Raw genomic sequence first — 25150 nt, 5'->3', positions numbered from 1 at the left:
TCTAACATCCATCCATCCATCCATCCATCATATATCCATCCATCCATCATCTAACCATCCATCCATCATCCATCCATCATCTAATATCATCCATCCATCCATCATCTAACCATCCATCCATCCATCCATCATCTAACCATCCATCCATTCATCCATCCATCCATCATATATCCATCCATCCATCCATCCCTCATCTAACATCCATCCATTCATCCATCCATCCATCATATATCCATCCATCCATCATCTAAACATCCATCCATCATCCATCCATCATCTAACATCATCTAACATCATCCATCCATCCATCATATATCCATCCATCCATCATCTAACATCCATCCATCATCCATCCATCATCTAACATCATCCATCCATCCATCCATCATCTCACCATCCATCCATCATATATCCATCCATCCATCCATTCATCCGTACTTTAATCCACGACTGTTTCCTTTCACTTCCATCAATCTCTGCACTTAACTAACCATTTATGAACATTCATATGGACTCATCAACTCATCCATTCATCCAAGCATTCATCAGTTATCCATTCAGCCCATCCATCCATCAACCAATCAATGAATCCAACCTTTCAGCCTTCATCCATCCAATTGTTCACGTGGTAATGACCCATCCTCTCACTCATTCATTCAACCCATTCCCTGCTGACAGCCAGTCCATTGAAACACTGCCGTCCACCTTTCCTCCACCCAGTTATCCATCAATACACCCATCGACGTGAGTGAGACTGTGTGTACATCCTTTCACCGCTCTATCTCTCCACTGATCTTCCATTACTGAGTGCACCCATCCATCATGCATTCATCCCTCCAGCGACAGTCCAACCCCTCCTGTGACACACAAAGGACCAAAGTTTGGGGGTAAGTATGATCCATGTTTTCTCATGAATCTTGATTTCTCCCTGTGTTCTTATCTCTTCTCCCAGCCTTCTCACCAGCCTCTGCTTTCCATCTTCCCACGCCCCCTCTCCCGTGTTTCATCTCCATGCCCTGATGTAACGTCCAGACATCCATCTCTGCCACCGGCCGCCCCCTGGCCTCCCGGCTCCCTCGGATCACCTGATGGTCTGGTGTCCTCACTTCGCTCCCAGATTAGACACTCTGTGTTTACTTGTTGCTACGTGTGATCCCATGCTCACAGACCACATCATGACGGAGACAGCTCCCCCTGCAGACTCAGCTGCTGCGCTGCTCCATACATCACAGATTATTCAATCACAAGCTGCAGCCGCGGAGCCGCCCTGAAACAAAGTTCAACATGTGATGGAATGAGACGTCCGGGAGCAGGGCGGAACTGAAAATCATATCAATCTTCAAACACCCGCTTTGTTTCATAATGAAGCACTGAGAATCCTCTTTTTCTTCGCAATGATTTGACCCGCGGCTAAAAGGTTCATCTTGGCACCGGTGACAAGAAATCGGCCAAAAATAATCTCTGTTTTTGAACTTTGCAAGTCAAAAATGTCAGAGTTTGCCAGTCCTGCTTGAGGACATTGTGGCACTGCGATCAGCACTTCATTGCTCAAAGTATAAAAAAAATTCTGACACTGAAAACAGTCCGTTTGTACACAATTGAGGAGATGGAACTATTTCCCAGCTATGGTGCCATGAATTATGTTATGATGAGAGGCTGTTACTGAAGTCAGACTAAGTACAAGTAACATCCGATCGGGATCGGTTCCGACCAACCGGTCGTAAGTCAGATTGGACGTAAGTGGAATGCCATTCAAAATAGCTGCCGCGAGGGTTATAGGTGCTACTGTAGTGGTAGATGGCTGTGTGAGAGTGAGATGCTGGGATACTGTGCTGCTGTAACTGTCGTACGCGTTGCTGGGCTGCTACGTGCTGCGGTGCCAGACATTGAATAAAAAAAAAAAAAGCATCTTCTGGGCGTGGTCGTAAGTACGGGTGGATGGAAGTTGTAAGTCGGATGTTACTTGTAGTGGACTAGTAGGACTGGACGACAAGGCTAGACTCGGCTCCCAGGTTGACCCCTAGAGGTAGTCCTTCTTCCTTGCAGGAGAAAAGTGCCCCTTTAGCAGGAGTCCATCATTCCTTCATTCTTAAATTCTTAAGAAAAAGTTACTCTCTGCCCAAATTTTTTTTTTTTGAACTTGCAGCCTTGCATTTGCCAGCGCTGTTTGTGAGTGTTTCAGCAAGAGTCTAAATACGCTGCCCAACAGAAGATTTGGTCACAACAGACACAAGAAAATTGATTTGTTTCAGCGATTTAACTGTATGTTAATGCTGTTGTAAATAATAATCCATTCACAATGACAAAGGCGATGACCAGTTGTATCATCAATGAATAAGACAAAAATGTCTAGAGAAGAAATGAAATCAGAACCAATAGCGTTTGAGGAGGTGGGAGGAGCTAGACAAGAGAACCAATCAGCGGCAAGTTAAGGATGCCGGGGAGGCTGTACACAGAAGGTACACGAGACACTGTGTAGTGCGAGGCTAACTGGCAAAAGACATTTACAGTCCTGACGTGTGCGCGCAGGTAAGCATGATAAATAATGAAAAGTAGCACTGTGATCGATCATGAAGCGCATATGAACCCGCTGGTCTGACCACTCTCCGGCTGTTCTGCCAATACTCCACCGCCATGCGCATTTGTTTACCAAGGCTTTGACATATCAGCCTGTGGAGAGTCGCCGGTGCATTTCACCCCAATGATCATGGCACATTTCACTGTTATTGGACAGGAAAAGTGCATATTTTTATCTTATCTTAATTTTAGCTACAGAACACCTCTATGTAAAATGATATCCAAGTAAAAACTTCATGACACAACCCACTTACTTCTGCTGATACCTGCATTTCATTCATTCAATCTGCGATTTCAAGCTTCCCTCAGAAAGCTGAGTCTAATCGTATGGACTACATACTGGACCTAGAGCCAGACACCAAACATCTTATTTCAGTGATCTATATCAAAATGCTCGACACCAGAGAGACTCCACTTGAAAAGATCAAAGAGGCCTCTCAACCTCACACTATCTGAGGAGAAGTGGGAATCAATTTCAGCTCCTGTAAATAAGACTTGCTTTGGTGCTGGCCTTCAGTTTGAGGTGGTGCACAGAGCCCACATGTCCAGAGGCCACCCTCATTCACATGTTCTGCACCTGCCCCCAACTGGACTCATTCAGGAAAAGTGTTTTCCAAACATTATCTGCAATCACCAAGAAGGACATCACTCCAGACCCATTGAGGATGATGAACGGTTTACTCCGGGTACCAGAAGGTCACTCTCTTTCACCTTACTAGTGGCCCGTCGAGCTATTTTGCTGCGATGCAAGGATGCTGCCCCGCCATCACTGGCTCACTGGTTAGAAGATGTTATGTCATATCTAAGCATGAAAAAGATCCGTCTGTCAGTATTCTCTATAACCACATTTATCACCATGTCTGGGGTCCTTTTCATTTCATTCCTAGTCAAAAGACTTTTGACTAAAACTGAATCAAATTCTGCTGTCAAAATGAACACATTTATAAATGTCTAATTTTAGGACAAGCCGCAGCTGGTCATGTGACCGTAGGTGACAGAAGAGAAAAGGGGGGGGTCTTCAGAACATAGCTGCAAATTGTCAGCAATGTACTGTATTGAATGCAAAGACATGCAAGTCAACTGAATGTTGAATGGAATTAGAATGCAAGACTGGGGTTGGAAATGAACATTAATTCATTCAAATCCAAACAAACCAATCCTACAACAATAATATTAAAATTTCTATCAATACTTGTTTTTCTGCCCAACATTGATGCATTCTAAAAGTGTAAAATCACAGCCAGACGAGGGCGATGTTGAAGGTTACAAGTCTTCAAACACCCGTTCTTGAGCCCTTAAGGCATGACATGGCCATCCCTACCAGCAAATAAGGGTTGTTTGCTACATAAAGCTGTCAAAGGTAAATGCACCAGTTTTAAATCAGGTTTTATATTCCGTCGATGCTTGTTTATTTGTCCCTAACAGTGAGCTTATCTAATGCATTAGTGTCTTTTAGATTTGTAGCTTATTATTTATTCATTCAGGCGCATAAAACCAGACCTTTCACAACAAAAATAAAACGATAAAAGTAGCCCTGAACGAATGGAAATAACCAAACTAGCTGCTTAAACTAATTTCAGTTGTTTATACATGAATGGCATGATGGAACTGCACCTGGTCGTAATACTGCGATGTCACCAGAGGGGTGCTGGTTGTTTTTTTTTCCAAACAAATAAAGAGAAAAGAGCAGCGGTGAGCCGATCAATTCGAAGGCACTAACAATGTCGCCTGTTCTGTGAACTTAAAGGCTTGTTACACACGTCCACCTCACGCACACACACACACACACACACACACACACACCTGTTGTCTGCGTGTGTAAAATTCGACTGTAGATTCCATCCGTGAGCTCCATCACCGCCCGGCTGGCCTGGACCATCTGTGGACCAATGAAAGGCATCGACACGTCAGCGACACAGATTTATACATGTAGGTGTTTCACAGCACCACAACAAAGACGGCAGTACATCGAGGAGTCAGATCTATTTGGCTATTTGGACATTCAGATCTACATTAATGGCATTCGGCTCTCCAAAGATCTGCTTGGATGGAGACAGAACACTATACTATACTCAGTCACACAACAGTGATAAACAACTGGAGCTTAATTAAGTGTCAGAGTTCCAACACTAACACCTTCATCATTCCTCTCCATACTTGATCCAATTATGGTTTAAAGGAGGTTTCTTCCTCCCCCTCCTGCACACACACTTTGGAATTTCACATTGAGGTCGCAGACACTTTACTACCTTCACTCTTTCTTTTTTTAAAGCTGAGCTCCTTATTACCTTTACACAGTCTTAACACTGTATCCTGACCTGCATGCTCACAGTTCTCTTCCTCCCAGCTCCTCCTCTGTTTCCTCCTTCAGCCATTCTTGTCAAACAGCCGAATAAACAGGTAGAAAACTAAAATCAAACTGACACTATAATTTGAAAACAGACATAAAAAAAATACATTTAAAATGATCTGACCAGGATCCATGATGTTTTATTATGATACACAAAACACTCACTCATAATAACACTAGTTGTTACTGATCTTCTGAGTCATTTAAATAGATCCAAATGTGCAAGATCGCACATTAAATGTGCAGTTGACAGAAATATTTCAGCATCATTGGTTAATGATTCAGTTACCAGTTAGATGAAATGATATTCTTCGCTATCTGTGAAGAAATAGACCTCTGCTCATCTCCTGGGCTTTGTTGTCAAGCTTCAAAAATCTTTCCTGGACAAGAAATTCTAAACCACACAGGCTAGTTTAGTGAGGTGGAGTGGTATAGAGGCCGGGGTATTCCAAATAGGTCTGTCTGTGGAATCTAAGCTCGGTCTATCGAAGTTATTTTCTGGTCCACTTTGGCCTCATGCCCTGGATCACACATATGAGAGTGTGAGAGCATCGTAGTTGGCAACTACATGTCACACAAAACCTTAAGTAACTTTTGATGCCTGTAGAAAAGCGGTGCTCTCATGGCATTAGAATTCACAGAGTTCATATGTGAGATCTATGGCATATTTCAAGCTAGACCAGAAAATAACTTTTATCTCTTCAGTGACTCCTGTTCATATTCTTTGTTAACTTGGGTCCCATGAGGCAGAAGTGGTGGACGTGACTTGGGCTCCCTATGTGCATTTCCATGAAACAGAAGAAGCTAGTGCAGCTTTGGCTGCTATAGCTACTGTACCAGGACAAAGCAGCCACAGAAAAAGAAGAGAAACTCAGAATAGAGACAGGCAAAAAAAGTCTCTGACCAGAAACTCGCCAAAACGTGCATAAACATTCACAGTGCCAGGCTTAAATGGAGAGAACGTCAATCTGTCAGATGTAGAAAGGTCAGCGGCTTAAAAACGCACGAGGATCACTTCTAAACTAGTTTTGAAAATGGGGTCCAGCATCGAGACTGACACATGAAACAAACCTGAAACAAAGTTCTGAACGTGAATCATGAACTCCTCACATCTTTTATTGACATAAAAGCGCTCAAAATGTGCTGTTTTCACCCGCATGTCCGAAGTTCCGACACCACAGACGGTCTGAGCTGCTGCTTCTCGTCTCCGGTCCTCAAGGAGATCAGCTCTGTGGGTGGACGTGCGAAACACGCAGGCGAAAACAGTGTGTTTCGAGTGCTTTAAGCTGAATAAAAAGGTTGTGATTTCATTGGTTTGATGTGACAAGGCTCAATACTTTGGCAGCATGACCTTCTTTAGCCTGTAAAAATCCATATATTAGCTTCATTGTTATATGAGCAAGTAGCGGTTTATAGTCCGGAAATTATAGTACTTTTTTTTATTTAAAAACCTTGTCAAATCAGCATTTAGGTTGGAAATAAAACTTAGTTCTGGCAAATTCAAATAGATATTGTTTTATTCATGTGGAAGCATTCCATTTTTTTCTTTTAATCAAGCAGAAGAGGTGCGTGTTGAATGTTCAGCTGCCATATCTAAAACCTTTAAACATCACGACTGAAGAAAAGAGCGAGGGAAATAAAAAGACAAGGAGGATATAAATGAAAGAAAGGTTGTACATGGATGGAGAGAGGCCCATGTGGGAGGACCCAGCAGCAATGTTACCCATGAACCCCCCCCCCAACACTGACTCAGCATGGCGGCTGTGACGGATATGTCGCATGACAGTCAGACACCAAAAGCCAAAAAGCGGCACTGGCAGCGAACATCAAACACAGCAGGAGCTGCCGTCCCCCGCTGCAGAAGCAGACTGGCACTCCTTTTAGCCAGGAGCAATGCAGACTGATGGCAGGGACGGACAGATCAAGCACAGCAAAAAGGCCATTTAGCAGCAGTGAGTGTAGCACCCTGGGTATAAGGCCACACAATCCTCAGGCAAGACATCAGAATAAAATCACAGAGAGGCAACAGTTATTATGAATGTACACCGCTAGTCTTAAGTTTGACTTCTCTGGCAAACCTCTGTCCCCGTCTCCAAAGTTCTGTGAGCCCGACAGCCATCATAGCCACCTCCAGACAACAAAGGTCATAAAACAAGCCCGATGGTAAAAAGTGTTGCAGCGGTGAGACAAAAATTATAGAGTGAGATGTTGTTTATCGCTGCGATCCCTTAAACTCTCAGAGGCACAGCAGGACATGACTTGTTCTGCTCTTCCAGGGGTGAAATAGGCTCAGATGAGGAAGAGGGGAAATACATGATGGAAGAGGAGGGTGGAAACAGCTTGAGGAAAATTGGAACATCTTAAAAGTGCCCAGAAAAACATACACAAACACCTCCAGGTGATTTGTTCTTTTTTGAATTTATTTCAAAGTCGCAGCTGACTAACTCTCTTACCTAATAACTCGGCACTGTGCTGCAGTGACGCTGGAATTCTTCCACTCCTGGACAAGCATGAACTTCATTTAGATGTGCCATAATGTGTAGCTTCATTTTAATGCATGTAAGGAATGGGTCCCAACTGTAAAGTGACGGAAGCGTATGAGTGCTCCAATGATCCTAGAGCATTTGTCCCTGGTGGGGTCTCACGAGGATAACTAGTCCTGCAGCTCAGACACCCCTAACTGACTTTAATATCAGAACTAATGGCCTTATTCCATTGTCAGCATTGGTCCAGGTTTCCATTAGATTCCATTAGACAGCTGAACAACTGTTCTGCTCTTTTATTATAGAGAAATTAAAAAGGCCCGGAGTGAAGAACAGTTTTTATAATTTCTGCTTCTTCTGCCTTCTTCTCTTTCTGCCTCCCTATTTTTCAGAACATTGGTTGTGTGTAGCTCTTTGTAAACTTGTGTCTGTGTGAGGTCCTTTGTATTTTGTTGTGTTTTCAGTCATTTCTTGTGTGTTGCAGTCAGTCAGTTTTGTTTTGGTCAGTTGGTTGTGCGTTACTGTCAGTGTATTGCATAGTTTCTGCCATCGGTTAAGTGTTACAGTCAGTTTTGTGCGTGTCTTTGTGTATCCTCAGAGGTCTGGTGAAGACTGAGAGGGAATCCCACACATCTTATCCTTGGCACATTACACCCTAACACTGACATTGCAGAGCGCTGACTATCTCACTGGGGAGCAACAATGGCTATGAAGAAGGGAGAGGCTGGTTCCGATGCCAATGAGATAGTCAATATGGACCCTGGAGCCTCACAAGTTTCCCTTACGCAAGGACAAACTAATCCATTATAAGTCGCTTTGGAGAAAAGTTTCTCTAAAATGAGTGTGTCATTTCTGTTCCGATTAATTGTTGTGTCAAATCATCATGTGACAAAACAAGTATTGACAGTTGCCCAGAAAACTTTGTTGTCCAGTGTTGACGCAGCCTTCCCCGTAGCATGTTGATGCAATAGCGTTTTAACTGAAGCAAATGTTCCCGCTCAGGGCATTTCCTAAAGTTGGTTGGGGTATGAATGAGGACAACAGGTGATGATCACAAGATTCTTACTCTTGCTGATACTTGGTATAATAGGCACCTTGTTTGACCACGGTCACATGACATACAGCACTACATATACAGTAGCAAGTCACACCTAACTGTAGAGTAAGGAAGGTGCCCCTAACCCCAAACATTTTCTTTAAATGTGATTGACAGTCTAGTGAAGCAAGGGCCAATAGCGTCAGGAAATCCTGTGAGAACATTTTTGGTTGACAGGTCGACAGCCTGATGCCGCAACATGCAACAAGGTATGCTAACGTCCGTCAACATGGTGCACCTCAAGAGGGAGCATGTGAGCACGGGAAGGTGTGTAGGTAACGTGTGTTAACTTAAATATTGTTGCCTCCATCTAAATGGCCCTAAAACGACAACATCCCTATGCCTATAAATTGGTTTAAAAAAAGAGTCTGCCGTCAAGGCAGACGTTAGCATCAGCATCCTTTTTCATACTCTCTGGGCAGCAGATGCAGAAGTGTACAGAGACACCCTGCTACCTCTTTTGGGAAAGCCTCTGACAACCACCAGACATAATCTCTTCTCCACTGTTCACCTCCCTGAGAAGCTGGGTCCCCTCACCACAGCAGTATATAGTGGTTCTAGCCTCTCGCTGATGACCTAGCATATCTCCAGAGACCAGCCGCACTGCACAGGAAGCTCATCTCATCAGCTCAAGTCCAGTTCCTCTGGACACAATTAGAAGCCAGTGAAAGTAAGAACTCTTCTGATGAAAGAGCTGGAAAGCACTCTAGAATGCCAAAAAGTTCATTTTCATTCAGGCCAGGACTCCATTGTAATCGTATTCTGTTGCATAGCAATTGTAGCAGAACAGGATGTGTGAGGCTTTATTGTGGGATGCCGTGTCATTGTTGGGCTGAGCAGACAGGAAATGCGAGGAGGAGGATCTTTGGAGCGCTTGTTTGCGATTTCCTTCGTTTTCATATGGACATGTGAGTCAGTCCGTTTCTCGAGTCATTTGAAAACAATAGGAATATTTAGCAAGAGGTCACTTCCTTCCTCACCATTTCATATGTGGAGACAACACGGCGCAGGACGTCAGGAAGCGGCCCTTGGGGCTCCAGGGTGGGGTAGTGGTTCCGGAGGTCAAAGAGGAGCAGCGGCGATCCGTCAGGTCCTGCGACTCTGGAGCTCAAAGCCAGAATGCACTGCATGAGGTTTGCAGCCGCAGACACGCCACACAGTTCCCTGAACACCTCCACCGAGTTCTGAATGGAAAAGAGCCAGAGTTTTAAACACATCTACTTCAAAACTGCATTACTCGTCTCTGGCATGGCTCTAAATGTAATCTGCTCGCAAAGGCTTGCCGTTATTGCAGTTCTGAAAAGAAACACAAAACAAACACACACACATTTTATATCCAACCAACATTTGATAGCGACAGCTGCTGTGGCTGCCAGTTTTCATAACCCAATTCTGAATCGGAAAGTGGGACAGTGTGCCTTCTCCTTGGAATGTCCTCTACATAAAATCCATTTGATGACGACCTTTACAAAATGTTCTGCTCAGTTATCAGTATGTAGCTGTCACACAGTTTTAGGTAATTGCTCATCAATGGCGTCTCCTGCACGCTGTGACCTTGCGCTGTGCGAGGAAAGCAGCAGAGATGGATGGCTTTGAAGCTGCTACTGTTTCAGGAGGACGTTTACCGGAGTGAACCTGCTTTTTTGTATAGATCGAGCAGCAAATTCAACTCCTTCATTTCATTATTATTCTGTTCTGTCACCTTGCCAACCTCGTTTCCCTCCTTTTATTCCTCTTTCCTTCCTCTTCTCCACACCCAGCCAGGACCCTTTATTGTTGAGCAGTAAATACTATGAACAAAGCTTCATGACCTCAGAGCACCTTGTGATAACCTACCTCTATAATACTGAACTTGATAGTTTGGCTTGAGAGAGTACATCACAAGACTAGCTCACCTCCATTCATCTGTCGCTTCTACACACAGCCAACACCTAAATATCTCCTGAAATACTTCAAATCATGAACAATCACTTTGATTCCAGAGGAATGAGATCTCTTTGTTCAAAAAAGCGTGAACGTTGAAGGTGACAAGGTGGTAATTGTGGAAATCCTAGGCAGAAAAAGTTGATAGATTAAAGGTAACTGGTTACAATCCACAAAATTATGTTTGTCAATAATGAGTTAAGACATATTTTAAAAGGGTGTTGAAAAACGGAGCAAAAATAATAAAAGTGAAAGTAAAAATTATATTTTTAGATTTTTCCCGGTGCAAGGGGAGTTTTCTGATGTTTTAGTCAACACGAAGACGTCAAATGTGGTTCACAATATCAGCAAGTCTGTCAAGCAGAACTCTTTTAAGGTAGGCCATTAACGGGGACTGTTAAGGATGTGCAAGGTGCTCTGCCTTATCCTAATCGCATCGCCCCCATCATCAAAGTTCAACACACCCCCTACGTTGGGAAAAAATCTGGGAGAGAACCCTGGCTCCAGTCACCTCTCAAACTTAAATCACCTGTTCCTGATCCATTATCAGTACTTCCTTAAAGTGTCATTGAAATCCATTCATACGTTTGAGCCAACATAAACAATGGTCTTCAAACAAATCACAACCTACACCCACTCGCACCCACCCACACTCCCGTTTGGTAATTGTGACATAATTTTTAATTTAATTTACTTTAGCACGGTTCAGAGCAGAAAGTCCAACATTGCCACTGTGTTCAGTCAGTTTTATTTCTAGCTTAAGTTGTAGATATAAGTGAGAAAGGTAAGCGAGAAAGAGAGAGCGCGTTTTGTTGGTTAACAAAAGACGAGGTGAAGGTGTTGTATTTCCAAAAGATCAACCTTGTAGTGAAGTTTTCAGGAGAATATATATAGTCAAGGCGGAGAGGAGTTTTTGTCAAAGCGGCTGCCCTAAAACCCTGTTAACACAATTCTCTACCGGAGAACACAAACACACATGAGTTAAGACATATTTTGAAAGGAGGTTAAAAAAGAAGCATCAATAACCAGAGTGAAAAAGTGAAAGTGAAAGCAAAAATGAAATTAAAGAGTATGTTGGAAATCAGTTTTTCGCAGTGGATGGAGCATTTTCTGATGTTGACTAAAAAGTCAACATGAAGAAGTAGAATGAACTCTTTTAAGGTAGGCCATTCAGGAGGACTGTTAAGGATGTGCAATGTGCTCTGGTATACAGTATACAGGTTTCAGGGCGGCTGCCTTAAAACCCTGTTAACACAATTCTCTAGCGGCATAGACCTTGGCTTCAATCGTGATGGAAATATGTGACATTTATTTAAAGTTATTAGACATTCCTGACAGGTGTCTTCAAAGGCTTCTCCTTACATTACGGATCAATAGGGCCTTACCTGCATGTTTTCCCTCAAGTCAGTGGCCTCTCTCAGCAGAGGTGCTGCGCTTCTAAAAACCTCATCCACTGAACGTACTCCAAGTTCCCTTAAGGCTGTATAGTCCCGTCCTTTTCTGGCTTTCCGCACTGACAGGCCTCTTTTGTGAGGCTTTCCTCCTCCCCTGCGATTGGTGAGGGCCACGTGGACGAAAAGTTGAGCATGGGGAAGATCCTCCCCAGTCAAAGACTGAAGTGGTACATGTCGGTATCCAGACTGAAGACACTCAAGAGGAATTGTATACTGACCTGGGAACATCCAAGAGAGCAGTGTTTCAATCGAATGAAACATACATTTTCCCATATTTACACTCACCAATGAACTCATCGCCTATGTAATCGTCATCCAGCACCACAAAACGAACCATCGCGAGTTCTGGCAGGTTGATCTGAAACTCAAAGCTCTCATCAAAAACTGGGTTGTCTCCATTGTGGTGGATGGTTCTGGTGCGGCGCTCCGTGCAGTCCGCCGGGATGCCATGAATCTCCACATAGATGTAGGGGTCCACCACATCCCCTTTAGCAGCTGAGCCCCTTGGTTTTGGAAGATTTTGGCCACTAATCACCTTGGAAGGAGATAATCACAAGGTCACTCAGTCGTGCCATCATCACTGTTGCAATACACACATTTCTTCAATATTTTAATGCTTAAATGTTTAGCCATTAAGGCGTGGATGGGATGTGTGAGGTCATCTATTGTAAAACGCTGTTTTTGGAAGTCATGCTGGCTGGCTGGTTTACAGTGAAGCCTCTATCTAATGGAGCAAAAGCCTTCTTTACTGCTGTTGACATAAGATACGTGGCTTTCTTTCTAGCTCTCTCCTACACAGCTTGAACACACACTCCAGAAGTTCACAGGGTTCAGGCTTCACATAAAAGTAAGTGGAATACATAAACAAGTGAGCATTTTGAACTGATCATGACTCAACAAACCGGGCTATCAAGGGTTAAGATGGCTCTTTTAAGTGGGAGAATAAAAAAGGGTGCATTGAGGACTAAGCTCAGATATATTATATATAAAGTCTTTCTTTCCTTTCAATATTGGCTATTGATGGAGTTAATTCTATTGTCAAAATGTGCCTGTGTGACTAAGGTTTAGAATAATAATAGGTATGATTTTTCATATGATCAAAAGGTTGGAATGATCAGTAGCTGCGACCACTACAGCATTAACTTTGATCTGGGTATGAGGTTGCCATCCTGAAGTATTCCTTTGACATAGACTTGGCATCAAAGCGTGATTTCATCCATTGACATGAGTTTTGTCAATGTAAACAGCCACACAAAGTCTCCAGGCTTGACTCATGGAGGAGGATGGCCCTGCCTTGCAGTCCCATGGGCTTCACAGAACCATGAATCAGAATCATGACTGGGTACAGGACCCTGCCGCTGGCCCCCTCTGATGAGTGTGTCTAATGATGGGAGGCAGATACACCCTATAATTCAAGGTTAGACTACTCATGTACTCTTGTTCTAACTTACATCCTCCCATGCAAAAACAGCTCATACGCCACTCTCTTTACCAAGACTATCTAATGTGTTTAGCATCTACTGGCATAACAGGTGACCATCCTGCCCCATGTTTCGTGATTCTAAAGCTATACCATTTAGACCAAACCCACCTTTACGTGCAGCAGCTGCGGAGACACACCAGGCACCGCCTCCTTGGTGTCAGCACTGAAATACGAGACCTCCTGCCGCATGATGGCCGGCCTCAGCACGTATCCGCAACATCCATTTTGTCTGAACCAGGCGGTGTTCAAGTCCATCATGAGGCCTGCTGTCTGGAAATTCATACTCACTATCTGACAGCCGCACTTCCACAGATCCTGAGGGTTCATGTTGCTGGAGTCCACGCGCATGGGGTTGGGGTACACCCGCGACAGAAAATGTTTGTTGTGATTGACAAAGTTGCCGGGGCTCTCTGAAGCAAGACGTAAAGCCAGCGTTTCATGAAAGGAGCATAATTCCCAGGGTCTTTGGCTTTTAGAAGATGTTTGAAAGTCAATGAAACGGACTGACTGGCAAAGAGTCACCAAGTCCGAAAGCTCCTTTAGGAGAAGGAATCTTTGCGGAGAGTGATGAGGGGGGTTGCAAAAAGTGACCGTTGTTAAAGCGGCACTCCTCTGTGAAATGTCCTTGTCATCCCCGGTAGCTGCTGCTGCCCCTCCACTGTTACTCGCCCTCATTCTTTGACACATCTCAGCACCTTCGTCTTCCTCGCTTACCTCTCCATCATCACTGTCCCAATTCAGCTCTAACTTCTTTCCCTTCAACAGGATTTGATGCCGTAAGGCATTTGGTGATGGAAGGTACGTCTCTCTCCCATCTGGGGGATCCCGGAATAATCTCGGCCCTAATATTCTCACAAGATGCTGCATCATTACTTTCTGTTGAGAAGGAGAGCAGTGATTCTCCAAAGACACGATTAAAGGATACTCGGAGGACACAAAAGCAAATTTCGTAATTGCTTCCAGCACTGAACGCAAGGCAAGTGGAGGAGAAAGGGTGTGTCCCGTACAGACCACCGGCTCCCCATCAGCGCCATCCCAGACATCCACCTCCACACATCGACAGCCCATCTTTAGGGCACGGATGTAGCCTGAAATGTCAGCAGGACCTCGTAGTTGGTCCTCAATGAGGTAGGTGTTGTGGGAGGAGTTGATGTAATAATGAGACAAGGGCTGCGACATGTCCTGGCACACGCTGTCGTGCTCCCTATCGAAGATGTGGCATTCTGCTGAAGTAAGGTAGCTGTTGAATCCATCTAAGGACAAGTATCCTTGCTGCCGGCCTTCATCTGAAGGCTCGTGGGACTGGATTAGCTCCAGGCTTGCTTCCTCGCTGACCTAAATCAGACATAGACGACACAAATGTAAAGATGTTTAATGTGAAAATGTTTTCAGAAGGTGTGCAGTACCCACCTGTGCAACGCCTTGTTCAGCCTCCAGAAACTTCATCAGGTCTTTGGTGTCCAAGAACTCCTTGTTGCTGGAGAACTGCACAAGCAAAAAGTAGATCTCTGGGCGTGTGCAGAAATCATGGAAGACCTCTATGAACTCCTGTTTGGTGACTTGTCCGGCTGACATGACTTCGTGAGCAGCAATGTCTTTTCCATCAGGTCCATTATCTACACTGAGACTGTGCATCTTCTCCCGAACTCTTTGAAGTTCCTTAAATCTGTGTTCCACTTTCACACTGCTGACACCAGGGTTCACATCTTGAACCAGCCTCACGGCTGAATGCAGGGAAATCCATTCATCAACGTCCGAATGTGCAGCGGTGGAAAATAACTGGTTCAACCAGCCAAGACGGAGACTGTTGTGACTGTTAGCCAGCATGTCAAAGGCATGTTTCCCGTACTTCATCAGGTACCTGCAGATAGGAGCGTGAGCAGATGTTAGAGCTTGACGAAAGTGCCCTCAACACTTCATTTACTGAACATAACAATTTATGGTACATATTTTTAATGGCTGAATCACCTCAAAATTTTGCAAAGGACAAGCACAAGTAAAGGTGACAAAATACTTGAACAGCTTTTCTTTTTTCAATGTATCAAAGTTGAAATTTCAAGTGTTAAACATTCATGAAGTTAATATCACTACACTGACATTGGCTGCATAAGAATATTTTATGTATATATATGCAGGAGACCACCATGACTCAATGTGACACCCTGTGTCTATGTAAATGCTACTCCATTCTAGCAACACTTTCCCTACCCTTTTCTGAACCGTCATCGACAGAAGGCAGCTATGAGAGATCACACAGAGATGACTCCACCGGAGGGTTGCCAGTATGTTTAGTTGGACACACACACTCCACTTAACTGTCAGGTTGCTGCCCCATTAGGCCCTAATGATATAAAGACACAGTGGTGTGAAGATGACGCACAACAGAAGAACCCATAAATTGCCAGTCCCCCGAGCTTGTGCTCTTTGTGTGATGTCATTCCGCTGACTTAAAAATAACAAATTATCCATCACTATCGACCATTGCTGACCACATTTTAGTGATGTCTGCAAGCATTACTGATATTGCTGTTTTCAAAATGGATGCACAGAATCATCTGTGGTCTGTCTCCGTGCTGCAAATGTCATTGGAGTTTGTTGTGTCTTGGTGAGTAAAGTGCTAGACAAAGATGATTCACCTCACCCCTGTATGCTGATGAGAAATGAGTCCACAGTCAACATGCTACAAAATCAGAGCGGGGGTGTGACACCTTTCAGGCGACATCTGTCGCATCAAAAGTTGAAGTTGTTAAATCTGTACTCTGGTGACAAGTAGTGAAACCAATTAGAGCCCAGATTTTACGAAGACATATGTAGAAAGCGAAAATTCAACAACACGATGAAGTGAAATGGAAGAGAAGTTGATCGTAGTGGTCGCAGGAATTCTCAACTCACAGAGCTGAGGGCACCTCAGGTGGATCTGACTGTTCATGCCACAGTGACAAATGTTACAGTGAGGCAGGATGGTATTTTTAACACCATGTGAGTGAGATTCCTCCGCATGCTGGAAAATCCCTCACATTCCAGAAAATGCGGGAGTAGTCCCCAATCCTGTCCAGTCGCATGACAAGCTGAGAGCGTCTTATTGATGACTGTATTTTCATTTTCATGAGTTAAGTATCCAAAAATGCCCTTCTCATGTTAGTAAATCATTTGCTTCTAAGATCCTTTCTTGTCCACAGGATTTAATTTCTTGCATCTCACCTGATTATGCTTATCTCTATACAGATACGTCCCATTTTTATCTCCTACCTTAGACCTGTGATCCAAATATTTGCCACCTCAGCAGAGTTGGCCACCAGGTCCAAGCTCTCATATAAGTCTCCGTAGATGATAGAGAATGCACAGTCTTCCGAAATCTGCTCATAAACTCCACTGGTGCGGAAGGTTTCTGTGTTACGACCGGTGCGAACCTGCGGGGGAAGCAAAAACATGAAACAATAAAAATCATGCCATCTGCTATCGTCCGCAGGTCTGACTGTCGCAAATATTTGCATTGCCTCAATACAAATGGATCAGAAGTAATTGATGGAGACATTATCCAGGAAGGACAACGAGCTTACTCACTTCTCGTATGGAGGCCAGAGCGATCCGGGCCTTGTCGGACTCCTTCTTAGAGGGCTCCCAGCATAAAGCCTGCAGGCCTGCATCCAGGAGGTAGTAGCGCTGGTACACACGGGAGTTGGAGCGTACTTTCTTCAGCTCACTGCCCTCTACCTGAGGCAAGACAGGAAGAATGGCGTTTTCCTTGGTTAGATTTTACATCTAAGAACAGCATGTCTCACCCTACTCAGTAAACATTAGATCAATGGTTTGATAGAGTAAACAGGCACCAATTTAATTTTGACTTTGGAAAGAGAGTTGGTAAAATGATTACCTATGAAAACCTCGTATATATATATATATATATATATATATATATATATATATATATATATATATATATATATATATATATATATATATATATATATATATATATATATATATATATATACATATACATATACATATACATATACATATACATATACATATACATATATACACAAAAAACTATTTTCCTGGCAAGTTAATACTTCTTACAAAGTACCAACATAGCGCTTTCAGGTTCATGTTCAAAACAATAGCCTGGATTACAATGAAAAAACATGTTTCTTTTTTCATTAAAGGAATCAGTCCAATCCTATTTATTGTTACAGGTCACATGGTCGTTGACCCACCATGGAGTGGATGCAGTCTGCAGCACTGCTGATCTTCTTCTCAGACAGGCTGCTGCTGAAGGACACCGTCTTCTTCCTCTCTCGACCTGCACGTGACCCATCCTGGCGCAGAAGGAGAGAGTGGATTGAGTGATAGTGATGAAAAGTGAAGGTTCAACATCACAGTGGCCGCAGAGGCAACCGGACAATGATCCCTACGCCTTGCATGACACAATGTTCTTTTCCAGACCACCAATTACAGCAAAGGATTAAAGAGCAAGGCAGCTTATGTAACCGGACGTAAATGTATATTATTGGGACGACATTAGGACAACTGAGTCCAATCTGTTATTGTTTTTATGGCACGCTAAAAGCCTTGGCTTGCCCTCGCCCTTCACCGTCACCATTAATCATACCTGACCGGGCGGAGGCGGCTGGCGCTCGCATTTTAATTCCGTCCCTCTACAATGACGGCGAGCTCAGATCAACTCCATCGCTATATCTGAGCTCATTCATCTGATCTTTTGAACACTCAGATGTCAGCCGAGTGGAGAGCCTTACATAAAGAGATAAAAGCACACATGTGGGTGCTTTATTCAATTATTTACATTTCAATGTCCACACAAAATCTAATTAAGAGGCTTTATTGGAAAGCACAGGTAATGCAATTGTTGTTAATTCAACCTGATGTGATTGAAGATTTAAACATGGAAATGAAACAAACAAGCTTTTAACATAATGCAAGAGAAATGTCAAATGAGACTGCGATTAATATATATGTAAAACAAGTGACTTGCAGTCAGTCATTTATTAATGAAATGCAAGTATGGATGAATTGCATCAATTAAAAGCAACGGAAGGCATGAAAACTGTTAATCTATTGCCTGAGAGGACGTGGTTTCGTGGTAAGTTACCACAGCAGAAGCAGCCAGAATCACATCGGTAAGGACACAGTAGCTGCCTCATTGAGCCGAGTGCAAGATCACTGAAACGACTAAAAATACAGAGACCCCCCCAGAGGCAGGTCAGTGGAGGCAGAGCAGGCTTTCACATGGGGAACGATATAAATAATAATTCACTGCTAAATTGGAGATGAAAACCAACTCAAATAAGGACTGCATTGATCTCAATATGAAACTCGCCCTTGCAAATAATTCAATAAATCAATAACAGCTAATAGTACAATATTTCTTCCACTGCTAAAACATTGCAAATAATTAAAATGGCAGCAGTTTTTCCATCTAGAAATCAAAACTGACAGATTCCAGGTCTATTTTAGGATAGGCCAGCACTTTAATGGCAAATCACAATTTTGGCCTGCCACTGATGTTATATACAATATACACATCTGCAGAGCTCCAGGTCACAATGTAATTCTCACATTTTTGTGCCCAAGTTTAGAGACAGCGCGGGTCCAAACCGATTCTCAGTACGCCAAGGTTTCACATTAAGCATACCAAAACTGTGGTAACCGCTGAAGCGCCTGGCTGAGAGCTGTCAATCACTGATGTGTGACCCGCCCCCTGTCTGAAGACGGCGACAGATGAAAGCATGTCAGAGTGCAGGCGTTTCGATGTGCACTGGCTGAGAGGAAGTAAATATCAATCCTGGCTCGTGATCGTGCCGGACCCTCCGGCAGTACTGCAGCATTCATTTTCACAAATTCATAAGCTAATTGGTCATGCTAGCACGATACGCCAGGGAGAAATAGAGAGGGACATTATTCTGCAATTGTGTCTGTTGATATGCACATTGTGATTCACTTTCTAATAGAATATTTATTCTGTTAATCCTTGATAATTCCTGGGTTGTTTCATTTATTTTTATTTGTTTTATTTTGCATCCATGATGTAAATCAACAAAAAAATGTATGAGATGTACAGATCTATCATTTACTAATAACATATTTATGCTTGAGTTGTAATCCTCAGTAGCCCTGACTGACATCTCTAGCATTCAATCCATACTGACCAAAGGATTTTTCTTTTTTCTTTTTGGAGTGCGAGCCACAATAGAGCAACAGTTTCATCATTGAAGTTCTATAGGGGGTATTCAGTAGCTCCAAACAATACTGCTGAAGGATAAATAATTCAAACATATCAGCCCCTATGAAAAAGCTATTTTGCAACCAATCACTTCCATCATATGAAAGAATATGATATATTCATCTTCTGCTTGTGAAGTTCATGCACGATGACCCACTTTGGTTTTTGTGTTTATTTGAAACCATCCTTCACTTTGTAACAGGAAGCAAATCACACGCCCCTCACAAAGAACTTCCTGAGAAAAGTTATGAGAACGGGCGACTGATGAAAGAAGTAATAGAAGAAGAAGCAGACAAAGAGAGAGAGAAATATAGTGGGGCCTCCTCCAGAAATAAATCAAATAAAAGTGTGGCGATGAGATTACAACAGAGGCAAGTTTCATGAATTTTAATGAAAGACTTTGATAGGGGATTAAATGAAATTCTGTTTGTGAAGATTTGTCATTCAGTCTCTATATACCAAAACACTCATTTTCACTGCTCTGAAAAAAACATACTCCATATTTATGTTTGTTATTGTCGTAGCGAACACGCCCTTCCACTAGCTTTTAGAAACTTCAGCCCTTCCTCTTCCAGTCCCTGACCTCGGTGTTACCTGCCAGCAATCCAGAGTGCAACGTTCCCCCACATTTTAATTAAAACATGCTTCACAGATCGACTCTCACGTTTTCCTCTTGTACAGATGCCCCCTCAACATGTCACTCTTGGCGCTCGTCCTTTCACCACCACTGAAATCTCACTTTAGTTAATGCAGTCTGCTAACCATATGGGATAATGGTGATCTTTAATACATCATTATCATGACAAAGCGCTCAACTCTGGCAGGGCCTGATGTGCTTTGTGCCAACTTCAAACCCCCATTAATTGTCTGTGAGGACCTTCCCACCACACCGATTCCACTATATCACTGCCTTCTGATTTATTACATTCACAGTGGTTCGGCTGTAACAGCAATGAGGTGTCAACATTTGGTACACATTCAGAACAGGAACAGATGTAAGAACCAGTTATGTCATAGTTTTGTCGCCCAGTGAAAATTAGGATTTCTATTTTGGTTTTGGGGGAGGAGCTGCGGCAACATCCTGTCGCACAATGAAACTTTTTTTTTAATTTCCAAGGTATTGAATTTGTAATGTGACCAAATTGAATGCTTTAAATAGATGTTTTTTTATTTGTTTCTTGTTTTTTGTTGATACTTGATTTAAGAACTAGATACGAAGAAATACAGTTCATTTGCCAACTCATCTCTTGTCTATTTTGCAGCGTGTCCTAGCAGTGGTAACTCTCCACTAGTTAAACACAATGGGTTTGCTTCCTATTGTCTTGCAGTTCACATCCTAGTTCTGTGCAGGGAGACTACTTGTACTGACCTGGTTTTATGTCCTAGTTGTACATGGTCTGTCCCATAAATTATTTTACTGCCGTGTACTTGTAAACATAAATATCGCAATTTTAGATGCATAATCTCTTTTAGTGGGGCGTCATGGCAGGAAATAGCCAGTTACTGCTAGGTTTCTGGCTCAGTCCTAACCTCAGGTTATGCACTGTGAATGGGTAACTTGAGTGAAATGTACGCATCAAAAGCCCAATGTAAGTAATGATAACGATAGCAGGATATTTGCCTGCCCTTGCACTACAATTGTCATGATATTGACAATGTGTGGATGGCAAACCTGAGTGAAAGAGCATAGTAAAATACATTTTTTTGGACATCTGACACAGTTTGCTAACTTAACATTATCTTGATGTATGTTATGAAAGAAAAAGAAAAAAAAGTTGGTGATCATCCCACCTCATGTTCACACTGCTTTTCAAACATACTTTTTGAAGACGTCTAAGAACATCTAGTTAAGTGAGTGTCTGCTTTACACTCCCCACAAACCCCAAAGTTTCCTTCAAAACGATAGTAGAGAAGAGAGTATGGCACCTTCTTAGCACAGCACTTTTTGGACTGATATTTTTCTGCAAAGAAAAACAGCACAACTTCTCTTCTTCAAAACCCAAACACACAGATGAACTCCCTCTTACTTCCTTGCTGAGTTTGTCGAGTTCAATGAATCAGCCCCAGTGATAAGCTAAAAAAGGCCAAGTCAGGAGCGAATGCCGCTGGTTTAATATATAGATCTAGTAAGACTTCATTAGATGTGTAATCAAAGCCAGCTCTTAAAAGTCAGCGCAGGTGCAGGGCAGAACACTGCGACTGGGTTTGGTGAGTGGCATCATAATGACTCAAGGTTTGAGACGTCTAGACTGATCAGTTCTTCTGATAGATGTGTGAGCGTGGATCAGAGGCAGAGATCAGACAAAGGCAGTCAAGGTGAATATATGCATTGTAAAAAAAAAAGACCACACTGTAGTAGAAGACAAACAAAAGAAGAAGAGCTTACGTTGCATCACACAATACCAATTTTCACAGACAACCAAGGCCAGTTCAAGTATAAAATGAACACCCGCTGAAAGCTCTTTGCATTGAAGCCTCAAAACTGCTGAGTCAGAAGTGCAAATATTCCAAGCTACAATGATTGCTATGAGGAAACTAAATTAATAATGTATTTCTGAACGGTAGCAAAATTCAGCAGTTCAAACAATCAGAATCAGAATCAGAGAAAAAATATTAATCTCAAAGGAAATTGTGTTTGTAACATGCTCTGTACACAACATATCACAATAAATTAAAAAGAAATAATATTATAAAGTGTAAAAAAAAAGCGACACAAAAGAGCTTAGAAAACAATGTGCAACAAATGCAGTTCAAGAACAGAAAATGTGCCAAAAAAACCTTGATTATATTTTTTTCAGGGATGAATTTTATGTTTTTATTGCCACAGGAAGAATGGACCTCCTGTGACACTCGGTCTTCGAGTTGGGTAGTCTCAGTCTATTGGTCCATGTGCTTTTGTATTGGACCAGGAGCTCATGGAGGGGGTGGGTGATGTTGTCCAGGATGCTCCTTAGTTTCAGGAGCATCCTTCTTTCCATAACCGTCTCCAAGAAGTCCAGTTTCACCCCCACCACATCACCAGCTTTGCGGATGAGTCTGTTAATGTCTTTAAAAGTGATGTATTGCAAGTTTGATTTGAAAACCAAATCAGCTGATACAAACTCTGTTCACACCAATGACATAACTGAGCTCCGTGCGGTACTTTCTCTCCTCATCGGGAGAAAGATGGCGAAAGTGATGTCACTTTGTGGATGCTGCGATTAAAAAAACTAAACTGACAATTATTGCTTCAAACCATCGTAAGTACAGTTTTCTCTCGACCAGGGTTTCCCGTAGTGCCTAATAGCTGGTTTGCCTTAATGACACCACTAGAAAGTATTACGAATGAGTCCTGAAACATGGGGGGAGGTCCTCATATGATGAAGCGAGCGCAGCGTAACCCGGGAGACAGTTGCGTTCTGCTGCAGTCTCTTCAATTAAAATGTTCCACGAAAGTGTTTTATAATGATGGGTGCTTGCGTGTGAATTGGTCTGGATGCAATGCATGACACTTGAGAACCCTGCCTCAGTGTCATTCCTCTGAGGTTGTACATGCTGTGTCGAGGGTCATACTGTGAAATTAGTTGGATGTTACTGTATTGAATTCAGATCCAGCTTCAGTGTCATCTGCTGCATCTGAGCAGATATCTATAAGACACAAGCTCGCAATTGCTGACACAATTTAGCCCCAAAATTTTACTGACAGAAGGTGTTCTTGCACCTGGTGGTTACTGTACATGAACAGAGTGAAGAGTAAATAACAACACTCACAAATATGTAAAGAATAAACCACGTTGATATTGTGATAATTGAGACTGTGGTACAATTAATTCTGATTTTCATTTTCGCATTAATCGCCTAGCGTTAATGTCAGCTTACAAAAGCCTTGTGATGTCAACTATTACAAGATTTTCTGTACAACTCGCTGCTCAATTAAAATACAATTTAATCGATTAAGACTTAAAGAGTGTTGCATACCAACTTTGATTATCATGGCCAATCATATCATAACAAGGGCCACAGTGGACCAAATGTGAAGGCCCTAGGGTTGTGGTTGTCCCATCATGCTCATGCCACAAGGTTAACCACATTTTAAGTGCTTTTTCATTTATTTACACACCATCCCACAATCGCTGAACTCGTCTTTTAATTGATGTTTGATTTTCACAGTGCACTGAACAATGGTTCAAATAAACATATAAGTGCCAATCGCCAAAGTGAGAAGATTAACTGCATATTTTGCTGACTGCAATTTTATATATCTACTTTGCTTATCTTTAGAGCATTTGTTCGTGATGGCTGCTTTGATTGCAAGCTGTCTTCTTCTACTGGTTGACGGGAGGGATTTCTCACTGTTGCCCCCTGCAGTGGAAGATTAAGTACAGCACTGACAAGTGCTTTAGTATTTAGACTGAATACAAAATTCTGCATAAATTATGATAGTGAGGCCGTTAAATGGTTGCCAAGGAGTGTTTGTTTGACAGCAACAACATCAACGATCAAGGACATATGAAGCTTTTATTCCGGATAGGAAGGAGAGTTATCTAAATTCTAAGGTGCCAGATATTACAGCAAAAGCTAAGAGCTGTGCGGCAGATCTGCAACGATCACCACTCTTAAAGCCTTTGTGCTGGTGGCTGGTGCGCGTTGTCAATTGAAAACACACAAAAATCTCACCGTGAGCGCCCCGAGAAAATGTCATAATGAAAACAACATCACAAAGCTGAACATTGCTGCTGCCTCTGGCAACAATGACACAGCATCTGTTTACTTCATGCTCAGCTATGCAACCTCCAACACTGGCTTCTCAGAAAAGTCACAGTTCTGAATTGAGGCTCCTAAGGATGTATACATGGACTCTTGAGGCACACTTCAAAACATATGCCAAGTTGACAAAATTGAATGTAGAGCACAATGTTGCTTTCAATTTCAGAATGGCCAAAAAATAATTAAACAGACCATTTGTTATGGGTCAAATCAATGCCATTTTCAAAGAGAGGAAACATATCATTCTGCCAGGACAGGACAGGGGTAAGTGCTAAAGCCGACAGGAAGATGTTCCCTGGTTCAAGCAATAAAGCCTTAAATCTGTTCCAACCGTTGGATTAGCTAGGCATTCTGTGATTGACTTCACTCTCCACCCTCTGATTTAAGGTTCAAGGGTAAACCAAACCGTTCGCCATCCATCTTCTAGTGTATCCTTATTATGTGTTGTACAGAAAAAAATAGCCATTTGTCTCATTTCACATTTTCACTGATCCCGGATTTTGATCCCCTGGTTCTAAGACTGAAATGGAGAAAGGGCTTATACAATAAAGGAGCCTTTTTTTTTTGTTCGGTTACCAAATCTCACAAGGATAGTGTGGTGGCATCAAAATAAAATTTGAAATGTTTGTAAAATTTATAGTTCTATTAAGTTAAAGTTCACAAATTGGTAACCTTGCGCGAAACATACGATTTAAATCGAAACCATAAACCATGAGGGCTGCAAAACTGGATGATGCTCTGTGCTCGAGCCATCTTGGCAAGACATTAGAGGCTTGTAACCAGTTGCCTTTGCT

At 42.6% G+C, this 25150-nt stretch overlaps 1 protein-coding gene across 1 annotated transcript in view; it reads right to left on the bottom strand.

Annotated features, from left to right (window-relative positions):
• LOC128757910 (inactive phospholipase C-like protein 2) overlaps positions 1 to 25150 on the bottom strand; it is a 40029-nt gene that overhangs the window by 3989 nt on the left and 10890 nt on the right. The window contains exons 2-10 of the mRNA XM_053863538.1: positions 17587 to 17688; positions 16931 to 17080; positions 16616 to 16776; positions 14777 to 15227; positions 13475 to 14701; positions 12169 to 12418; positions 11815 to 12101; positions 9487 to 9690; positions 4381 to 4456 (exon numbers count right to left, since the gene is read on the bottom strand). Coding sequence (XP_053719513.1) covers positions 4381 to 4456; positions 9487 to 9690; positions 11815 to 12101; positions 12169 to 12418; positions 13475 to 14701; positions 14777 to 15227; positions 16616 to 16776; positions 16931 to 17080; positions 17587 to 17688 — 2908 coding nt within the window. The remainder of the gene's footprint in view (positions 1 to 4380; positions 4457 to 9486; positions 9691 to 11814; positions 12102 to 12168; positions 12419 to 13474; positions 14702 to 14776; positions 15228 to 16615; positions 16777 to 16930; positions 17081 to 17586; positions 17689 to 25150) is intronic.

The sequence above is a fragment of the Synchiropus splendidus genome, chromosome 4 (genome assembly GCF_027744825.2).
Source record: "Synchiropus splendidus isolate RoL2022-P1 chromosome 4, RoL_Sspl_1.0, whole genome shotgun sequence".
In the NCBI taxonomy this organism is placed as follows: Eukaryota; Metazoa; Chordata; class Actinopteri; order Syngnathiformes; family Callionymidae; genus Synchiropus; species Synchiropus splendidus.
This window is presented reverse-complemented; position numbering and strand designations above follow the sequence as displayed.